This window comes from Myodes glareolus, chromosome 19 (assembly GCF_982192425.1).
Source record: "Myodes glareolus chromosome 19, mMyoGla1.1, whole genome shotgun sequence".
Taxonomy (NCBI): domain Eukaryota; kingdom Metazoa; phylum Chordata; class Mammalia; order Rodentia; family Cricetidae; genus Myodes; species Myodes glareolus.
In genome coordinates, this window is record NC_142044.1 from 63,621,901 (window position 1) to 63,642,964 (window position 21,064).

General features: G+C 50.1%; 1 protein-coding gene across 2 annotated transcripts in view; it reads left to right on the forward strand.

The window, feature by feature from the left end:
• Positions 1-13,338, forward strand: part of Galnt6 (polypeptide N-acetylgalactosaminyltransferase 6) — a 39,784-nt gene extending 26,446 nt beyond the window's left edge. For both annotated transcript variants that reach the window (XM_087899294.1, XM_087899295.1), the window contains exons 5-12: positions 1,457-1,606; positions 2,806-3,040; positions 6,014-6,131; positions 7,322-7,522; positions 7,994-8,125; positions 9,039-9,140; positions 10,689-10,841; positions 11,693-13,338. In XM_087899294.1, the coding sequence (XP_087755420.1) occupies positions 1,457-1,606; positions 2,806-3,040; positions 6,014-6,131; positions 7,322-7,522; positions 7,994-8,125; positions 9,039-9,140; positions 10,689-10,841; positions 11,693-11,806 (1,205 nt within the window). In that variant the 3' untranslated portion in view covers positions 11,807-13,338. The remainder of the gene's footprint in view (positions 1-1,456; positions 1,607-2,805; positions 3,041-6,013; positions 6,132-7,321; positions 7,523-7,993; positions 8,126-9,038; positions 9,141-10,688; positions 10,842-11,692) is intronic.
• Positions 13,339-21,064: the final 7,726 nt, after the last annotated feature.

The following is a 21,064-nucleotide window of genomic DNA, read 5'->3' on the forward strand; positions in this document are numbered from 1 at the left end:
GAAAAAGAAAAACCAGGTCACTTTTAAAGTTTAGTTTCTTTCCCCGAGGCTCTGCTTTCCCCGGCAGTGAGGGGTCTCACAGGGGAAGCAGGAAGACCATGGATAACTAAGGGTACACCCTCACCCCACGAAACTCACACCCCTTAAGTCCTGGTAGGTGACCTCAAAGCTCTTAGAGGAGATAAATCTTCACACACAGGCTGCTTAGGACCCCGGTGCCACCACAGGGTTTGCTGGGGTGACCTGGGCGCCCAGTCTTGACTTTCCATCTGTTAACCCTGGGGTAAACAGGCACAATGTCACCTGCTTTAGTGACTGGCACATGACAGGTGTATGTGTGTGTGTGGGTGTGGGTGTGGGTGTGTTTGCTATCAGTGACAGCCCAATAAATTGCCTCTAACTCCAGCTGCAGCAAACCTGACATCCTCTGGGCCTGCAACACAGCACTGCACGCACGTGCACACACACACACACACACACACACACACACACACACACGCATAATTTAAAAACACAATCATTTTTCCTTTGTTTTTAAAACAGAACAGTAAGCCAGGAGTGGTGGTGGTACACATCCTTAATCCCAGCACTCGAGAAGCAGAGGCAGGCAGCTGTCTGTGAGTTTGAGGTCACCCTGGGCTACATAGTGAGTTCCAAGGCAGACAAGACAGTGAAACTCATCAACAAAAATCATTAAAATATAAAGATAATTGATGTTTCAAGATGGAATCCTTCAAAATAAAACGAGTTTAGATGTCCTGTGAATTTTAGGTGGAATCCCAGGGCTCTTAGGGAGCACTGCACACTGTAGCCAGAAAGAGCCTCTCCAGGTTCCTCACAAAGGGAAGCACCAAGAGAAGTCCCGAGGCTTGGTCTGTGCGTGGAGCAGAAGGGGCAGCCCAGCTGACAGGAAGTAGGCAGCGTGCTCCCTCAGGAGGAGCCGCTGCTCTGCACAGGGGTCCTTCCTGCTCTAGCAGAGGGGTCCTCCCTTCTGCAGGCTCCTGTTGGGCCTGCACCTGCCCTGGCAGGTTGTCCACCACCCACTGTGATTGTCTGATCTGTCTTGCCCCCCCGGGCAGTCTGTTCTTCAGACGCAGGCTCCTGTCTGCCATGCTCCCTGCTGTAGTTAGTGCCTAGCTTGTGCAAGCCTGTGGGCATGGGGTTCACAGTTTTATATATATATATAGTGTTCTCTTATGAAAAGTATGTGTTCTTCTTGGGCATGCCCAGCACTGGAGAGGGGAGGCAGAGGCAGGATGACCAGGACCCTGATGACAGGCCTCAGGCCTTCCTCCCTGCGTGTCTCTGCTCTCTGCCTTCGCATTCTGTGTAATGGATCTGTTCAGGTGTGTGGGAGGGGTTGGCATTCAGACCTGCTGAAGACCTGGGAGTACCTGGGCATGGTGCCCACAGGGGATTAGTGAGGAGCTGGTAACAGTGGCCTTGTCCCTTCCAGAATACCTGAAGGAGAGGCTGGAGCAGTACGTCCAACAGCTGCAGATCGTCAGGGTGGTGCGGCAGCCGGAGCGGAAAGGGCTCATTACAGCCCGGCTGCTGGGAGCGAGCGTGGCGCAGGCCGAGGTGCTCACGTTCCTGGATGCCCACTGTGAGTAGCAGATGCCCGCCTGGTGGAGGTCTAGATACCTGCCCTTCACCACTGGCAGATGAGGAAGGGCTGGGGCTGTCCTGTCCTGTTTCAGAAGTAAAGAGGCTTGGGTGCTCCTCCATTTTTGTCCCTTCCTCACACTGACTCCAGGCATGGTTCCTGAGAGAACATAACCATGAGGCTTGGTGACTCAGGACAGCTGGCAGTGACGCCGATGGCCATTTGCCCTTCCCTTGTGTGGGTCTAAGAGAAACCCCTGTCCCCACTAGGAACGCTCCTGTGTGGGATTGTTCTATAGGCCTATGAGGAGTTTAAAAGGCCTCCCCCTTGACTTTTCCTGAAAGAACAATAGAAACCAGAAAACTCTAGACTCGTATCAGGAACCCAAGTTCCCGTCTGGCTCTGCCTCAGTTTCCTTACTTATCTAACAGGATAACATTAAAATAAAGTAAAATAGGGGGCCCCAAATGGCTTAGAGGTTAAAAACACTTGCAGAGAACCAGGGTGTTAATCCCAGCACCCACATAGTGGCTCACAACCATCTTTAACTCCAGTTCTAGGGGATCAAATCCCCTTTTCTGACCCCGCAGGCACAAGGCACACATATGGGACACAGATACACAAGCAGACAGAACACTCAGATACATAAGGTAAAATAAATAAACCTAAAAAATAAAGTAACGTAGAACCTACGTTCATTTAAAGTCACAACTGTCTAGGCGTGGTGACATGCGCCTGTTATTTCAGCATTTGGTGGCAGAGGCAGGGGGATCACTGCAGGTTCGAGGCCAGTCCACTTAGTGCGCAGTATAGTGAGTTTGAGTCAGTGGAGACTGAGTAGCAAAGCTCTCAGGAGGAGAGACAAGAAAGAAAGAAGATCATGAAGCCTGGGGGAGGTCAGCTCCACAGTAAGAGCTGGGCATTGACACGCACATGCCCTGGAGGACAGACACTCAGGCGGGGGCTGGAAACCCTGAGGACACCGTCTTCAGGTCCATGGTAGTTCACATCTGATTTGTGCTGACCAGGTTGCTCCCCCAAAACCTACCGTCCCCCTTCCAAAGCCACATCCACCTTTCAGGAAGTGGAGGAAGAGGCTTCGGGGATTCTATGTGTCCCCCATCCTGGGCCTCCTCTGAGGGTAGAGGGTTCATCTATGGCTGGGCCCCTGACCTGCACCTTCTGGTCTGGGTCTGCAGGTGAGTGCTTCCACGGCTGGCTGGAGCCCCTCCTGGCTCGAATCGCTGAAGATAAGACAGTGGTGGCGAGCCCAGACATCGTCACCATCGACCTTAACACGTTCCGGTTCTCCAGACCTTCACAGAAAGGCAAAGCCCACAGCCGTGGCAACTTTGACTGGAGTCTGACCTTCGGCTGGGAATTGCTTCCTGCACATGAGAAGCAGAGGCGCAAGGATGAGACGTACCCCATCAAGTAAGGACTGTGCCCTGCTAAGCCCCCACCCTGGCCTCTGCTCACTCAGCTCCTAGGACCTGTACCATCCCACACCAACATCTGCTAGGTGCTTTATCAAGCCACAGTCCCTGTGAGGTAGATCCCTTGGTTAGCCTGTTTTACAAGTGAGACTACGAAGCCAAGACGGTAAGCAGCTAACCTCAGATCCTGCGGCTAACACAGGGTAGATGACCTGTGTGCCCAGCATGGACCCTACCACCCCACACCATGATAGCTTGCTCCTGCCAGCCTGTTCACCTTCACCTCACTCTTTGTTCCCTATATCTAGGAGGCCAGGGCCTCTGCTTGCAGAGCAGGTGAGGGACGCTGTATGGAGGTCATTGCTGAACAATCACTGCAATAGGTAGTTGTGGCATGGGCTCCCAGGTTACTGTCTCAGGAAAGACTCAGAGAAAGAAAATAGGTGCTGGACCCAGCGATGCATGCTTGTACACTGTCTTAGTCAGGGGTGCTATTGCTGCAATGAAATACCATGTCCAAAACCAAGGTGGAGAGGAAAGAATTTGTGTGGCTTACGCTTCTACATCCTAGTCCATCATAGAAGGAAACCAGGGCAGGATCGCAAACAGGGCAGGAACCTGGAGGCAGGAGCTGATGCAGAGACCATGGAGGGGTGCTGCTTACTGGCTAGCTCCCCATAGCTTGCCCTGCTTTTTTTCTTCTAGAACACAGGCCCGCCAGCCCAGGGATGGCACTACCCAAAATGGACTGTACCACAATAGCCCTCCTCCATTATACACTAACTAAGAAAATGCCCTAGGCTCAACAACAGTTTGGTGTTATGGAGGCATTTTCTCAATTGTGGTTTCCTCCTGAGAGAATGTTAGCCTGTATTGAGCTCAAACTACCCCTCAGGACACTGAGACAAGAGGATCACAAATTCAAGGACTGTCTGGGCTACAGTGTGTTCAGATCCAGCCTTTGAAATCCAGTGAGACTTTGTCTGAAAGCTAAAATGTCTAAGGCGCTGCGACATGCGTCAGCACTCAGTGGGAGAGCTCTTGCCCAGCGTGTACAGAGGCCTAGGTTCAGTCTGAAGCAGGGCAGGGTGGGGTGAGGGAAAAGGAACAAATGCAGGCTGTGTGCATCAGTTTGAGGCTTCAACTGCCATGTACTTTTCACTAAGGAGACACAGAACTGTCTAACTCCGCCAGCCACCCACAGATAGCCTATTGGTGTTCTTTTATTGGGGGGTGTAGATTTGGGGTTTTTTTATAGTTGCTTCAAAATGTGAAAACCAAACTGAGCCTGGTCGTGCACATCTGAAACCCCACCTTCGGAAGGGAAAACAATACCAGACATTCAAGTTATCCTTGGCTAGCCAGCTCCAGGCCTGCCTTGAAGAGAGCCTATGAAGAAAAAGTAAAAATCATGTTTTACCATAGAGCACTAATTCTCAACCTTCCTAAACCTTTAAACTGCATTAAACCCTTTAATGCAGTTTCTCATGTCGTGGTGACCCCAACCATAGCATTCTTTTTGCTGCTACTTCACGGCTGTAATTTTGCTACTGTTATGAATCGCAATGTAATATCTGATATGCGGTCCTGACAGCAAACAGGCTAGGTATCTACAGCTAACGTGCTTAAAGCTTATGGAGGCTTGCCTCTCGCTCCCTGCGTGCCCAGCCTCTACAGACTGCAGGACTTTTTCTTCTTTTTGTGCTGTCTGTGTGCATGTGTGCAGATGTGTGTACAGGTGCACATGTGCACATGTTTTTGCATGTGTTGTGGGCACATGTGCAGGTGAGTGCTTCTGTTTGTGTGTTCATGTTTCCAGGGATGGTGTTGGGACTCATCCTTAAGTGACCTTCCACCTCGTTCGTTGAGGCACTGTCTCCCGGTTAATCCTAGAACTCCCCAACACAGCTGGGATCACTAGCCAGCTTGCCCTGGGATCCTGTCTCTGAGACCGAGTAGCAGGCAGGTTGTCATGTCCACCTGCATTACCCAGGGTTTCAGGATCTGAACTCAGGCCCTCACACTCATGTAACACTTTCACTGCTGAGCCATCTGAACCGTTGTTTTCCCTGCCCAGATCATTATGGATTTTAGACTAGCCTGAGCCACAAAGTTCCAGGAGAGCCTGGACTATAGAGTAAGACTTCTCATCTTGAGAAACAAAAAACAAAAAGAAGAGGGGAAAGAGAAGACAGAGGAAGAAATCTACAGTCCCTGCTGACTCTGTTTGTCTCATAGGAGCCTTTGTTTGGCATGTATAACAACAAACCCGTACTCCGCCCAGGCCGGGACCAGGCACACAGCAGCACGGGCAGGGCACCTGGCCCCCACCCCTCACTAACGCCCTAGCTCGAGGGCCTCTGTAAGACAGTCCAGCAGGAGTACAAAACTCCAGTGTTTGAGGAATGAATGTGCTACTGGGTTCAGGTGCCCTGGCAGCACACGTGGCTTGCTAGAAACACTTTGGATGGTGGTCCGTCAACACTGGTACTCATCCTTGTTCTCCCAGAGATGACTGAAGGGGGAGCTAAGGGACACAGGGTCCCAGGAAGTAGGCCAGGATATACAGGCATTTTCCAAAGGCTATCTGTTGAGATGAGTCTACAGTGATGTTTCTGAGTGACCTTTATCCTCATGGCCAGTTTGTCCGTGATTGCCCCAGTCTGGGCAGCTCTCAGGCATCGTCAAGAGCAGGTTCGCCTCAATGCTTCATCTGGAGCTCTGGGCTCTCGGAGCAGCCTGGGGCTACTTGGGCTGCCTTAGGACCCCTTAAAGAAGACAGAAGTAGTGACAAGAACCCAGTCCAAGCATGATGGTTTCCTCAACTGAAATTCTTTCTAGAATGTGACTGTGGCATCAGGGAGACAAGAGCAGGTCCGGGGAATCCCCCACTTCCCTGGACTCCTGTGACATCACCTTGCTGCACTGGCCCGGTCTTTACTTGGGTCTGTGCCTCTCCCTGCCTCTCCAGATCCCCGACGTTTGCTGGTGGCCTCTTCTCCATCTCCAAGGCCTACTTTGAGCACATCGGAACCTACGACAGCCAGATGGAGATCTGGGGAGGGGAGAATGTGGAAATGTCCTTCCGGGTGAGAATGGAGAGAGCTTCGAAGGGGAAGCCTCAACATGAGTGGGGGGGGGGGACAAGCTATCTATCAGGCATTGGTAGCTTCGAGGATGTCATGTTGGAACTGGACTTGAAAGGGTGTCTGCTTCCTGCCCTGGCTCCCGGTGAGGGCAATAGGACTCTGGAGCTGAGTCCGATAGCTTGAACCAAATCCCAGGGCAGAACTTCTAAGAGGGAAGGGATTGTGGGAGCAGTAAGGACTGAACTCAGGTACCAACTGTTCTATGAAGAATGTGGGAATGGTCTCAGTGAAGGTGAGAACGGGCCAGGAGCCAGTTTGTAAAAATCAGGCTCTTCTCCCCAGTCAAAGGACACCTGCCCTGGGGGCCTTTGGGTTTTCAACAAGCTCTTCCTAAGAGAGACAAGAGGTGGGACCTGGTTCTGATGAAGACAGAACTCTGAGGAATTCTGAGAATGAGGCAAATCCAGACAGATTAGGAAGGATTGCCTCTGAAACCCGCTAGTGAGAAAGTAATTAGTAGGAAAATGAGCTCATTAATGGAGTCATCTCGGTACCTGGCATATATCAGGCACATAATTGCCCTCCGAGGTTACTGTAGCTGCGGCCATGGATTTCTGTTGCTGCCATATATAAGTGAATAGCAGGTGCCTCCCAAAACAAGACCCAAAGAGCCCGGTGGAGAGATGTCTCCAGCCAGCAGCTAGCATAGAGAAGGGCTGCCAGTCAGTATCTGGTTCTCACTTTTGGTGAGCTCTGACCCAGATTCAGGATCTCTCCTGGGAAGCTGGCATGCTCAAGGCCCAGTGGCCATGGGCCACTGACAGGTGCTCTGGTGTAGGGGAGGCCAGCTGTTCTGTAACCCCTGGGAAAGGAGCCGAGAGCCCCAGAGCTGAGAGTAAGCCATAGCACAGAAGTAACCGATCGTCTCTTCTCTGGCATGAGCCCTGGTGACTCAGGACTGCACACACATCCACTAACCCAGAGCAAGCAGCACAGACAGCCTGGACACGGGTAGCTGAGCCCTGGGCGGAAGCCCACCAATGTCTCTTTCTTCAGGGATGAAAAGGGAACATATACTTCCATCCTAGGACCTGGGCTCTGGTGTTCTGGGGACTGAACAGAACTGCTTGGAGGGACTTTCATCCAACCTCCTGAAGGCCCCAAAAGAACCTCCTGTTCTTTTGTGTCAGGTATGGCAGTGTGGAGGCCAGCTGGAGATCATCCCCTGCTCTGTGGTGGGCCACGTGTTCCGTACCAAGAGTCCCCATACCTTCCCCAAGGGCACCAGTGTCATTGCACGCAATCAGGTGCGCCTGGCTGAGGTCTGGATGGACAGCTACAAGAAGCTTTTCTACAGGAGAAATCTGCAGGCAGCAAAGATGGTCCAGGAGGTAAGATGTCCGGTGCCTGGTGAGAGTCTGCTGCCCATTGGCAGGGCCATCCCGTCTCTACCCTCCTGCCTCCCTTCATTCCTCAGAACTCTATAAGCTAGCCCAGTGAACACAGGGCTCCGAAGCTAGAGGGCTGGGGGAGCCTTGGTTGTGCCTCCAGGGAGGGGAAGTGTCCCAGCATCGCTCAGAGGGGAAGGAGAGGAAGGAAAGAGATAGGAAGGAGAACCCATCACTGGAGGAATGGCTCTGACAGGCTGACTGGGGAATCACAGGACGCGAGGGGGTGTTGTGAGGTAATGAGGTCCCCAAGGTAAGGCAAGAGGTTAGGTATTAGATGTGAGGCTGAGCCTGTAGCCATGATGAGCAGGGGAGAGTGGCGTCAGCGTTCCATGTTGTCTGGGCTGCTCAACGCCGACAGGAAGACTGGCTGTGCCACTCACTCACCTTTTAGGGGACTGACTTGGTTGACAGAATAATTTCGGTGACATTTCGGAGCGACTGCAGCTGAGGGAGCAGCTACACTGCCACAACTTTTCCTGGTACCTGCACAATGTCTACCCGGAGATGTTTGTCCCTGACCTGAACCCCACCTTCTATGGAGCCGTGAGTTAGCTCACCCACCACCATGGTACCCCAAAAGAAGTTAAGACCACATAGCCCAGGAGCAGCCAAGTCAAGAGGATGGGGGATACAACTGGGGGCGTCCTCCAATAGTTAAAAACCTGATAAAGGGGGAAATCTGTGAGGTGAGGAGTGATTCTCAAGGGCTGAGTCTGGGAGAATACCCAGGAGGGTGTGTTAATACGCATCACTGGGCCCCATGCGCACTGTTTCCATCTGGACGTGGACAAGTCCCAGGTGATGATGAGGGTATCTCCTGTGTGCTGAGGACCTCTCAGGGCCTGGCATCCTAAGGGCCTGCTCATCTTTCCCTACAAAGGGCATACAGCCCTGCCCTGCCCATCCTTGGGGCTCCTCTGTCACACTTTGCTATTAGCTCCAAGCATCTGGTTCATGCCCAGGGTGGAAAGGCCATTCCAGCCGTGCCCATACCCGGCTGAGCTATCTGCCCGTACCCAGCTGAGCTATCCTGCCCATACCCAGCTGAGCTATCCTGCCCATACCCAGCTGAGCTATCTGCCCATACCCAGCTGAGCTATCTACCCATACCCAGCTGAGCTATCTGCCCATACCCAGCTGAGCTATCTGCCCATACCCAGCTGAGCTATCCTGTCCATACCCAGCTGAGCTATCTGCCCATACCCAGCTGAGCTATCCTGCCCATACCCAGCTGAGCTATCTGCCCATACCCAGCTGAGCTATCTACCCATACCCAGCTGAGCTATCCTGCCCACACCCAGCTGAGCTATCCTGCCCACACCCAGCTGAGCTATCCTGCCCATACCCAGCTGAGCTATCTGCCCATACCCAGCTGAGCTATCTGTCCATACCCAGCTGAGCTCTCTGCCCATACCCAGCTGAGCTATCCTGCTTCCCCATGCTCACCTTTGTGCAGATCAAGAATCTCGGCACCAACCAGTGTTTGGATGTGGGTGAGAACAACCGTGGAGGGAAGCCTCTCATCATGTATGTCTGCCACAACCTTGGCGGCAATCAGGTAGATAAAACATGTTCGCCCTGGGTAGACCCAACGGGAGCCCATCTCTGAGGCACCTCCTCTTTCCATGGGCCCCCTTTCTGTATTCTGAATAGTCCTTTTCTGAGGCCTACAACAGAGGCCATGCGGAGGGAGGAGTCACCCCTGCAGCAGGAAGCAGCCAGGCTGAATGGGAAAGCATGCTGCAAACAGACGAAGCGGGCCACACGGCTGGCATCGTGCTGGGCACTAGAGGATGAGGGGATGCTGCCGACAGAGAGGGCTGTGGCTGAGACCAGCTGCTGAGGGCTGTGGAGAGTTGCTGGGCACTCGCTTTCACTTACACCTATACTCAGCTTTTATCCTTAATGCCCTCCTGGCCACCTCTAGTAGTGACCTCTAGTAGTGACCGCCAAACCTACCGACACCCTGGAAATGTCCCCATGCCCCAGTGCCCTGGCACATCCCTGAGGGTAACTTGTAAACCTCTGCCTTAGTTTGTGTTCTGTTGCTGTGTTAAAACACAAAGAGGAAAGAGTTTTTAGACACAGGGGCTCCCCGCAGGGGCTCACCTGGCTGTCCTGGCACTTACTATGTAGACCAGGCTGGCCGCCTGCCTCTGCCTCCTGAGTGCTGGGATTAAAGACGTGTGCTGACAGGTTTGTTTTTTTGTTACACTTCTACATCACAGTCTATCACTGAAGGGAGCAGGGCAATAATGTGGAGACAGGGACTGAAGCAAAGGCCACAGAGAAACAGTGCTAGCTGGCTTGCCCTCCAGGCTCATGTTCAGTCGACTTCCTCCCTACCAGGACCGCCTGCCAAGGAGCGCCACCTCCCACAGTGGGCTGGGCCTTCTCATTAACCAAAAATGCCCTGCGTCCTTGCCAATCTGATGATGGCATTTTCTCAGTTGAGATTCTTCTTCCAGATGACCCTAGTTTGTTTCTAGGTAACAAAACCAGCCAGCACGCTTCTATCCCGTCCCTCAGATATCCGGTACCCAGATCTGGTACACAAAAAGTATTTAAAGCAGAACTGACACAAGATGAAGGGGTAGCCGGAACTGACTGCGGAGATGTGCAGAGGCAAGCAAAGCCATTTTAGCCAACCTAGAACTAGCAGGTGACTGTGATGGCATATGCCATGGGCTGGATGGCACAATGTTCTAGTAGTTGGAAGGCTGGTCATGAGTTTGAGACCATCCTGGTCTACATGACAGAAATCTAAACCAGCCTTGGTTACAAAACAAGAATCCATGTCTCTCCCAAAAGGTAGGGCTAGTGTTCCAGCATATGACTGCATAGGTGGCGCTGATATGTATAAGGCTCAGGTAAATTTTAATTTATAGTTCAATTATGGTGCAGATAATTTATAGTTCTATGCTCTGTCAACCCAGTATAACGTGTGGCAGCGATCACTGCAGCGGCACAAATCTCTGAAAGCCGCAGCGCATTTCCACGTCCTCCCTAGAAAGTCCTCTAGTTGGTGCTGTAGGACAAGTGGCTTCGGGAGGTAGCAGGGAAGCTGCCCACCTGCCCCAGAGAACATCTTTGTCTTGACTTCCAGTACTTTGAGTACACATCCCAGAGGGACCTTCGTCACAACATTGGGAAGCAGCTGTGTCTACACGCCAGCGCTAGCACGCTGGGCCTCAGGAGCTGTCAGTTCACTGGCAAAAACAGCCAAGTGCCCAAGGATGAGGAATGGGAGTTGACTCAGGTAAGTCAGTGGCCCAGAAAGCTCGGGGCGTGAGTCCAGAGCATCATCTGCCCTCTTCTCCCTCATCTTCTTCTTCGTCTGGGTGGAATACACAGTGGCTGTGGAGTCGGCCAATGTCTGGTTCCGGCTAATTATAAAAAGAGCAGAGATGATGGTCTGGGCTCTCCTGCCGTGGCACATTTTAAGGCTGAATCCAAACAGGTGCTCCCCTGCCTCTCGTGCTGGGCACTAAGCAATGCATAGGCAACGTCTCTCTCAATCGTTTAGGGGCTCCGTCCCAAAGGACAATGTCCGCATTTCTACCAGGTAGCCAGATGAAATTCAACAAGCTTGTCTGGCCCAAGCTTCAGGCCTCCCTGAGTCTGTCTGGGAGTCCAGGGTCTGTCCCTCCCACTACACCGCGTGACGTGGGCAGTAGCCACTCTCATCACCAAGCCTGAGCGCCACTCACTGCGGTCAGCTGCTCAGAAATAAAGAATGGCCTAACCATGAAGCTACCAGAAAGGACAGAGCCAAAGTTTCGGCCAGAAACAGAAAAAGGGGGAAGGCAGCTATGACCCCAAGTTTTTGAACCTGGCCACCCTGGAGAAAGGGAGGCCCTGAAAGGGTTTGTTTTGTTTATTCTATCAGCCATGGTCCTGTAGTCTTCTGTGACAGCCTTCAGGCTGGCGTGGCGCGTGGATCTTTGGGAAGGACCTGGCAGTCCTCTTTGTATCTTACCTGGTTTCCTTTGCCTTTTGTGAGCTGCCCTTGTCTCGTGGTCCTCGGGTTCACCCTCCACTGTGTTGCCTTTTGTCAGCTGCCCTTGTCTCGTGGTCCCCAGGTTGACCCTCCACTGTGTTGCCTTCTAGGATCAGCTCATCAGAAACTCAGGATCGGGCACCTGCCTGATAACCCAGGACAAAAAGCCAGCCATGGCCCCCTGTAACCCCAGTGACCCCCGCCAGCTCTGGCTATTTGTTTAGGCCTGGGATCAACCCCATTGCAAATTCAACAAGCCCCCTCAGGAAGTGGTGTCGCCAGCCGTCTGGATGCCTTCTCCCCGGCTGCTCTGGAGGCCTGGAAGGTGGATTTCTAAGCTCAGTGGCCATCAAGGCAGGACCTTCTTCTTGCAACAACACTGGGGCCATTTTATTTCCTCCAGTGGAAGAGACCAGCAGGTCACATACTTCTTGGCCCAAGGCTTTTCTCATCCTCCAGAGACAATGGCCTTTAAAGCCATTTAAAGCCACTGAAAGTTCATCCTGCAGAGGGACTGGAAGTACAGAGACCACCCTCAGTTGTTGGCACTCCCTAGTGCCAAATCGTTCTGACTTACACAGAGTGCCTTTATCCCACAGCGTTTGCACAGTTATCCATGGAAGAGACAGGGAAGGAGCCACGCTGGAAAGGAGCCCCCATTGGATCAATAAGAAGACTGAGACTGAGCTGGGATATAGTTCAGGGAAAGGCCCTGGGAAACTCCCTAGCACCACAGAAAACAGGAGAGAAGGAAGGCCAGGAGAGGAGAGCAGAAACAGAGTAGAGGGCCCTTTCTGAAGTCACACACTAGCAGGTGGCTCAAGCCGGGGCTAAGGCCCCATCTTTGGTGCTGAACCAGGGCTCCATCCGTCACACAGCAACACTAGACCATGCACTGCCAGCCTTGCTGTTTCCTGATCCGCTCTGACCATTCTGGCTGGCTGGCCTCCAGAAAGTCAGTTAGCAAGATGGGAGACCACATTGAGAATCCTGGGCTGTTAGTGTTGAAAGAAGTTCATGGGCTCAGGCATCGGTGAGTCTCAAGGCTTAAGGCCTTGGCCCCTTTGTTCTAACCCATATACAGGGAGATAAAAAGCAAGGCAAGAACTAGACATGAAGGTACAGGCTTGCAATCTTGGTACTTAGAGACTAACACATTGTCAATCCAAGGCCAGCCTGAGCTACAGAGTTCAATCTTGTCTCGAAAGCAACAAAAAACAGCATGGGACTCTGAGGGCAGCACCTCGCAGCCCTGAACTATGGTAGACCAAGTGTTTGTTTTTCAGTAGAAGCTGGATAGGTGTTTGCCCAAGGTCACTTGACAAGGTGTTTGGCAGCTCTGGGACCAAATCCCAGATAAGGCTAGTTGGAGTCCTAGCAAGGCTGAGGGATCAGGGATGGTGTGCAGAAGACTGGAAGACTAATGCCACCAGCTGTCCTTGTACAAGCGCCCGGTGTGGAGCTGACGTGAGAGTGCCAACCCTACTACAATCAGCTTGGACCCCACTGTTCTGCCTGGAAGAAAATAGAAATGTCCAGCAAGGCTTGGGAGGGCTTCAGGAGCAAGTTGTCACCACATGAGGGGGCCGTGGTCCACGCAACTGCACTTTGCAGGAGATGTCCCGCATTCCCTGGGAGACAGTCAGGGGTGGTCTAGCCAACGGAAGAGGAACTGGTCAAGCTATGATCCAGGGTGGGGGAAGGGAAGAAAGACTTGCGGACCCAGTGGAAATAAAGGTTTTATGGTATTTGTCGAGGACGTTGTATCGGGCTCCACTCTCTCTGTTCTGGCTGAAACAGGTTGGGAAGAGCTACATTGTCCTAGTACGGCCACCGTCACTTATCTGCAAGCATCCTCTAGCCAGTGAAGTGTGTGTAGGTGTGAGACGGGCCCTTCCCCCATGGACTCCCACTCCAAATGTAAGCAAGACCCAGGATGTGCTAGTAAAGGAGTCAGGAAGGGCCTCATTCAGTGACAGCTAACCCCATTGATGGAAAGATTGGAGGACATGTCACATGCAGCTTCACACGCAGCTCCTCAGCGTTAGCCAAACCGCGGGAAGGTCCAAGGGCCTGGGAAACAAAGACGGCAGGTTGAGGTGGTGATAGGAATAGAAGGTGACTTTGACTCGTCCCAAGGCGGAGGCAGCCTGGTCTACACAGCAAGTTTCAGGCCAGCCAGGGCTACATAGTGAGACCCTGTCTCAAAAAAAGAAAGAGGGGGGAGGGGCTGGAGAGATGGCTCAGAGGTTAAGAGCATTGCCTGCTCTTCCAAAGGTCCTGAGTTCAATTCCCAGCAACCACATGGTGGCTCACAACCATCTGTAATGAGGCCTGGTGCCCTCTTCTGGACTGAAGAAAGAATACTGTATACATAATGAGCAAATAAATAAATATTTAAAAAAAGAAAGAAAGAAAGAGGGGAAACAGGGTGATGGTGGCGCACACCTTTAATCCCAGCACTTGTGAGCAGAAGCATGCTAGACTCTGTGAGTTTGAGGCCAGCCTGGTCTACAGAGTGAGTTCCAGGACAAACCCTGTCTCAAAAAAAAAAAGAAAGAAAAAGAGAAGAAAAGAAAAGAAAGTGAAAGAAGGAAAGAAAGAAAGGAAGAAAGAAAGAAAAAAAAAGAAAGAAAGAAAGAAAGAAAGAAAGAAAGAAAGAAAGAAAGGGGACGAGGGGATGGCTGGGTGGTTTAGAGCGCTGGCTGCTCTTCCAGAGGACCTGAGTTCAATTCCCAGTACCCACATGGTGGTTCATAAGTGTCCGTAAATCCAGTTCCTTCCCATCATTGCACATAAAATAAAGTTAAATAAATTATGATTTTTTTAAGAAAGGAAGAGAAAGGAAAAGAAAGGGGGAACTGAAGAGATGGTTCAGTGGTTGGGGATTCTGCTCATCCATGGGACCTGAGTTCAATTCCCCACAGTCACATAGTAACTCAAGTTCCTCATCAGCTCCACACAGTGTGTAATTCCAGTTCTGGAAGATCCATGTCCTCTTCTGGCCTCTAAACATACCAGCCACATGCGTGATACACAGATATACATGCAGCAAAACACTCATACCCATAGAAATTTTTAAGTTTTAATTTTTAAAAAGAAAAAAAGAAAAATTTAAGAGCTGAGGAGAGTTTGGTCAGTAGCATGGGCCTGGCATGCACAAGCCAGGTAAAGTGGACGTGACACATAGCACAAGCCAATAATTCCAGCACTCAGGAGACAGAAGCAAGATGAGACATTCACATCATCAATTACACGGAGAGCTGGGGACCAGCCTGGGCTACAATGACAACAATGTTTGGATCACATGGGCACGAAGGTGACCATTCTGGCTCCTTTCATTTCTTCAGATCTTAAACTGAAACACTTTCGTGGGTCCCTAAGTGTATTCTGGGCCCTAAGCACTGTGAATGAATGAATGAATGAATGAATGAATAAAATTTATGCCCTGGCAATGCTGAAGCATGCATGGGCAGCCTGTATATGGTGGCTCTGTTGAACTTGTCCCTATTGGGTTTCATGGTCTAAGTTGATGAGGATGACTGACCAGGTCTCTTCCTCAAGAGGGCACCAGATCTCGTTACAGATGGTTGTGAGCCACCATGTGGTTGCTGGGAATTGAATTCAGGACCTTTGGAAGAGCAGGCAGTGCTCTTAATGCACACTGTTAAGAGAGGCAGGAGGATCAGGAGTTCAAGGCCGGACTGGGCTTCAAGCACTGTGGCTACTGGCTGAATCTGCCCCTATGAGAGGGGGTTGAGTTGCAGCTGAGAAAAGCTCAGGGAACTCAGAGAAAATGAAAGCTGCCCTCCTACCCCGGAATGGGCCCAGGTTAGGGGAGGGGCATATACGGCCGGAGTGTTGAAAAGGCTAAGGCTGGCTGCCTCACTGACCTTGCCTTCTCTAGCCTACTGCTGCCCCCATGTAACCACTTTCTGATGCTTTAATTTTGAGACAGGGCCTCAAGTATCCCAGTCTGGCCTCAAACTCTAACTCACTCTGCAGCAGAGGGTGACCTTAAAATTCTGCCCTCCTGCCTCCACCTCCTAAGCACCAGGGGGTCCTAGCTATATTTGCTTGCTTGCTCCTTCCTTCCTTCCTCCTTCCTTTCTTTCTTTTCTTCTTTTATTGTTTTGACAGAACCTCACTTAATGTAGCCCCAGGTACCTGTGTTGTTGTTTTGATAGAATCTCATTTACATAACCCTATTTACCTGAAACTTGGAATCTTAGACCAAGTTGGTCACAAACTCAGAGAGATCTACCTGCCCCTGCCTCCTGAGTTCTCAGATTAAAGGCACGTGTCACCACGCATGGCCATATATATTCTTTAGAAGTGATAACTGTCTACAGCAAGAAGCATAGATGTCCCCATTTTCCATGCATATGCACAGAGTAAACATGATCACGTTCATAACTGGCTTCCTTCGCTTAGCATGGCAGCAGTGTCTTCTCATACCAGTCTAACTCATTCCTTTTGAGAGCTGTGCCTTATTGCTGCTTGTGAACCCAGCACTGAGGCAGGGGAATTACAAGATAGAAGCTAAGCTGAGCTACATATCAAAACTCTGTCTCAAAAAAATAACAAAAGAGTCGCTGCTGGCCCAGGCTGTGCCGGGAGACAGCATCTATAGCACAATTAATAAAAACCCAGAGGCTTGACCTGGAGCTCAACCTGAAGGTGAGAAAAGCAAAACAGCCAGCCACTGACTCTTACCTCTACCTCAGTCCAAAATGGTGACCCTGCCTCCAGGAATCTCAGAATGAGACTGTGTGTGAGAGCTGTCTCTTCCCACTTTATATTCCTCTCTAGTGCTGGGATTAAAGGTGTGCACCACTGCTGCCTGGTTTCTATGGCAACTAGTGTGGTTACTGGGATTAAAGGTGTGTGTCACCACTGCCTGGTCAGTAGAACATGAGTGCGGCTGTTTTACTCTGATCTTCGGGCAAGCTTTATGTATTAAGATACAAATGGAATATCACTGCAAGCTTTACCACCCACCACGAGGCGTGGCGACAGCAGAGGTCTCCAGAAGCTATCCGACCTTCAGAGCCTCAGCCTCAGCCCCACCTACACCTAAGCCATAATCACCTGAGATGCTCCTGGAGGGCTGACCACCAGCACTGTGGCCCTGCCTACACCAAGAGGAGAGGTCATCTGAGCCTTGAGCCCATCTACACCTGGAGGAGCAAAAACCAGAGGCTGAGCCCTACCCGAACCTGAAGGACTGCTCGACGGAGCCACAGCCCAGCCACACCAACTGAAGGAGGAGGGACCCTCCCTGAAACACAGGCCGACTGGGGGAAGAGATGGGTACAAGGTAAGAAGACACTAAACAACACAAGGAGCAATACCACCAGAAACTAGTGGGTCTATGGCGAGAAAACCTGAACACCCAACGCAGATGAAGCAGGAGAAAACAACACTAAAAATAATTTTATAAAGATGATTGAGGCCCTTAAAGAGGAAATGAATAACCCCCTTAAGGAAATGGAATAAAATACAAACAAAAAATTGGAAGGGATAACAAATCCCTTAAAGAAAACCAAGTAAAAGCAATCAAACAGGTGGATGAAATGGTTCAAGACTTAAAAACTGAAATAGAGGCAATAAAGAAAACACAAACCAAGGGAAATCTGGGAATGGAAAAATCTGGGTAAACAATCAGATGCAAACATAACCAGACAGAACACAAGGGATGGAAGAGAGATTCTCAGGAGTTAAAGATACGGTAGAGGAAATTGATGAATTGGTCAAAGAAAATATCAAATCCAACAAATTCTTAATACAAAATATCCAAGGAAATCTGGGACACTGTAGTGGCATTTCGATTGTATTTTAATAAATAAAGACTGCCTGAAGATCTGAGAGTAAAACAGCCCCACTGGTCAGCCATACAGACTAGGCTATGGTAACACACACCTTTAATGCCAGTACCAATAATGATAGACACCTTTAATCCCAGTAGCCACACTGGTTGCCATAGAAACTGAGCAGTGCATGCCTTTAATCATGGTGGTGCACGCCTTTAGTCCCAGTCCTAAGGAAGATTATAAAATGGGAGGAAACAGCTCTCAACACACAGTCTCATTCTGAGATTCCGGGAGGCAGGATCGCCATTTCAGACTGAGGTCGAGGTAAGAGCCAGTAGCTGGCTGTTTTGCCAGATATTAATCCACACACCTACGAACACCTGATTTTTGACAAAGAAGCAAAAAATATAAAATCGAAAAGAGAAAGCATATTCAACAAATGGTGCTGGCATAACTGGATATCAACATGTAGAAGAATGAAATTAGACCCATATCTATCACCATGCACAAAACTCAAGTCCAAATGAGTCAAAGATCTCAACATAAAGCCAGTCACACTGAACTTTATAGAAGAGAAAGTGAGAAATACACTTGAACGCATTGGCACAGGAGACCACTTCCTAAATAGAACCTCAGCAGCACAGACACTGAGAGAAACAATTAATAAATGGGACCTCCTGAAACTGAAAACCTTCTGTTAAGCAAAGGACATGGTCAACAAGACAAAACAACAGCCTACAGAATGGGAAAAGATCTTCACCAACTCCACATCAGACAAAGGTCTGATCTCCAAAATATACAAAGAACTCAAGAAATTGGTCATCAAAAGAACAAATAATCCGATAAAAAAAAAAATGAAGTACAGACCTAAACAGAGAACTCTCAACAGAAGAATCTAAAATGGCCAAAAGACACTTAGTCATCAGAGAAACGCAAATCAAAACAATTCTGAGATTCCATCTTACACCTGCAAGAATGGCCAAGATCAAAAACACTGATGACAACTTATGTTGGAGAGGTTGTGGGGTGAAGGGAACACTCCTGCATTGCTGGTGGGAGTGCAATCTTGTATAGCTGCTATGGAAATCAATATGGCAGTTTCTCAGAAAATTAGGAATCAATCTACCTCCAAAATATGGGTATTTATCTACCCATAAATACCACTCTTAGGCATATACCCAAAGAATGTACACTCATACCATAAGGACATTTGCTCAACTGTGTTCATAGCAGCATTATTTGTAATAGCCAGACCCTAGAAACAACCTAGATGCTCCTCAACCAAAGAATGGATAGGGAAAATGTGGGGCATTTACACAATAGAATACTAATCAAAGGTAAAAAGCCAATGACATCTTGAAATTTGCAGGCAAATGGACGGAACTAAGAAAAGCCATCCTGAGCGAGGTAACCCAGACCCAGAAAGACAAATATAATATGCACTCACTCATTAGTAGATAATAGACATAAAGCAAAACACAACCAGCCTCCAGGCCACAACCCCAGAGACCTAGGTAGCAAAGAGGACCCTAAGAGAGACATACATGGATCCACAGGAAGGGAAAAAAGACAAGACCTCCTGAATAAATTGGGAGTGTGGAGTGGGGGGGTGGGGTGGAAGGAGAGAAGGGAGGAGGGAAGGGGAGTGGGGGAAACAGTATAGCACATTTCTATCCAAACAGTTAAAATGAGAAGGAGAAAGGAAGGAAGGAAGGAAGGAGGGGGGGGAGGGAGGGAGGGAGGAGAGAGAGAGAGAGAGAGAGAGAGAGAGAGAGAGAGAGAAAGATAGAAAGAAAGAAAGAAGAAAATCAGTATGGGGAAAGAAAAAAATAACAAAGAAAAGCAAAGTCTCGATTTTCTTCTCTGTGACTCCCCTCCCTTCCTCCCTCAGCTCCTCTTCTCCAGACAGAAACCTGTGTGTAGCCCAGGCTGGCCTCCAACTCTCCATCCTGCCTCCCTCGCCCCATGCTGGGATCACAGGTCTGTCCCTACCATTCCTTCAGGAAGCTTTCCGGGAAGGGGAGAGTGTCACCTGGGACCAAAGTGCAGGATAGCTCCTGAAAGGCCTCTCTGTCCTGGGGTCAGTTTTTATATTCTAAAACCACAAGGTGGAGCTGGCAAGCAAGCAAGGTTTCCAGGAGCCGACTGAGGGCAGCAGGCTGTGAGCTGGCCCACTGTTCAGCTGTTTCTCCAGGCCATTCTGTTTCAGGTAGCAGTGAAATCATGTTTGGCAAACAGGCAGCACAAACAGTGCTTTAAGTGAATCACCAAATAAATCAACAAATCAGGATCTAAGAATAGTTCTTCCACCATTAGAGCCAATTCATGCAAACCTCTGTGTCAACTGGGCCTTTTCTGAACTTTGTGGGAAATTTCATGGCCAGCCATGAAGTTTTGTGGTAAACTAGACCACACACCACAGCCTCGCATCTTTGCTTAATTGAAAAGGATGTGTTCCAGCCTGGCAGTGGTGGTCACACCTTTAATCCCAGTGCTCAGGAGGCAGAGGCAGGAGAATGAATCTCCATGAGATTGAGGCCAACCTGGTCTATAGATAGATTAAGTTCCAGGATAGCCATGACTACATAAGGAAACCCTGTCTTAAAACAAAAATTTTAAAAAAGAAGAAGAAAAGAATGAAATCCTAGGATTTGGAATGGCTTATTTGGGAAAACAAAAACAAACAAACAAGAAAGATGTCTTGACGTTGAAGCCAACCAAGGTGACTGTCTATGCCTAAACCTACAAACGAGACTGAGAGAGTCTGAAGCAGCTTCGGTGTGGTGTGGACACCGATAACCTCAGCAAGCGGAGGTAGAAGAATCGGAGTTCAAGACCAGACCCTACCTCAAATAAAAAAGAAAGGCTGGCCAGTTTAAGGATGAAGTGCCAGTTGTAGGGGTTTGAATGGAATCCTAGGGTTTACTCGTTCCGTTTTTGTTTGTTTGGGAAAGGGTCTCATTGGGCCCAAACTGGCCCGGAACCCCTCCCCATCCTCGTACCTCCTCTAAGCTCTGGAACTGCAGCTGTGAGCCGCCACTCCAGAAGGAGGCTGGTTTTCAAGCGCGTGCGGACAGGGAACAGGATTTCTCTGGGCCAGGCCAAGAACAGAGTGGGTCCTGCTCTTAAAGAAGGTGGATTCTGTGATGTTGGACTATACTCAAGAGGAGGCTCAAGCTTTCTCTTAGGCACTGTAAAGGTTTTGTGGCCTGGTAGGGCTCTCCGCCGACGCAATAATCCAAATCAAACCCAATTAGAAGATGCCCAGGTTTAATGGATGCCAGCGCTCCCGGGTGACCCTTCAGGCTTCCTGGGAGAAAGATGGGGAAACCATGGAGAGGGGAAAGGAGAACCGGAAAGACCACGTGTTGGTTCTCTGGGTCTTGATCCTCTCTGCAAGGGTCACTGTTTGGCAGGCTTTCTCAGAGATGGAGTCTGGACCGTGGCAACGCCCAGGGGAGGGGCCTGGAATGAAAAGCTCCACCCAAACATTTCAGAATGGATGCCAGGGGCTGGGGTGAAGCCCCACCCGAACATTCCAGACTCTCTGGATATAGGGGTGTCAAGGGGCTGGGCTGACACTTCCAACCAAGCATCCTGGACTAGCAACTGCTTCTCAGTCTCCAGAGAAGCCAGAAGGTGGGAGAGGGACACAAGATGTCCTGGATT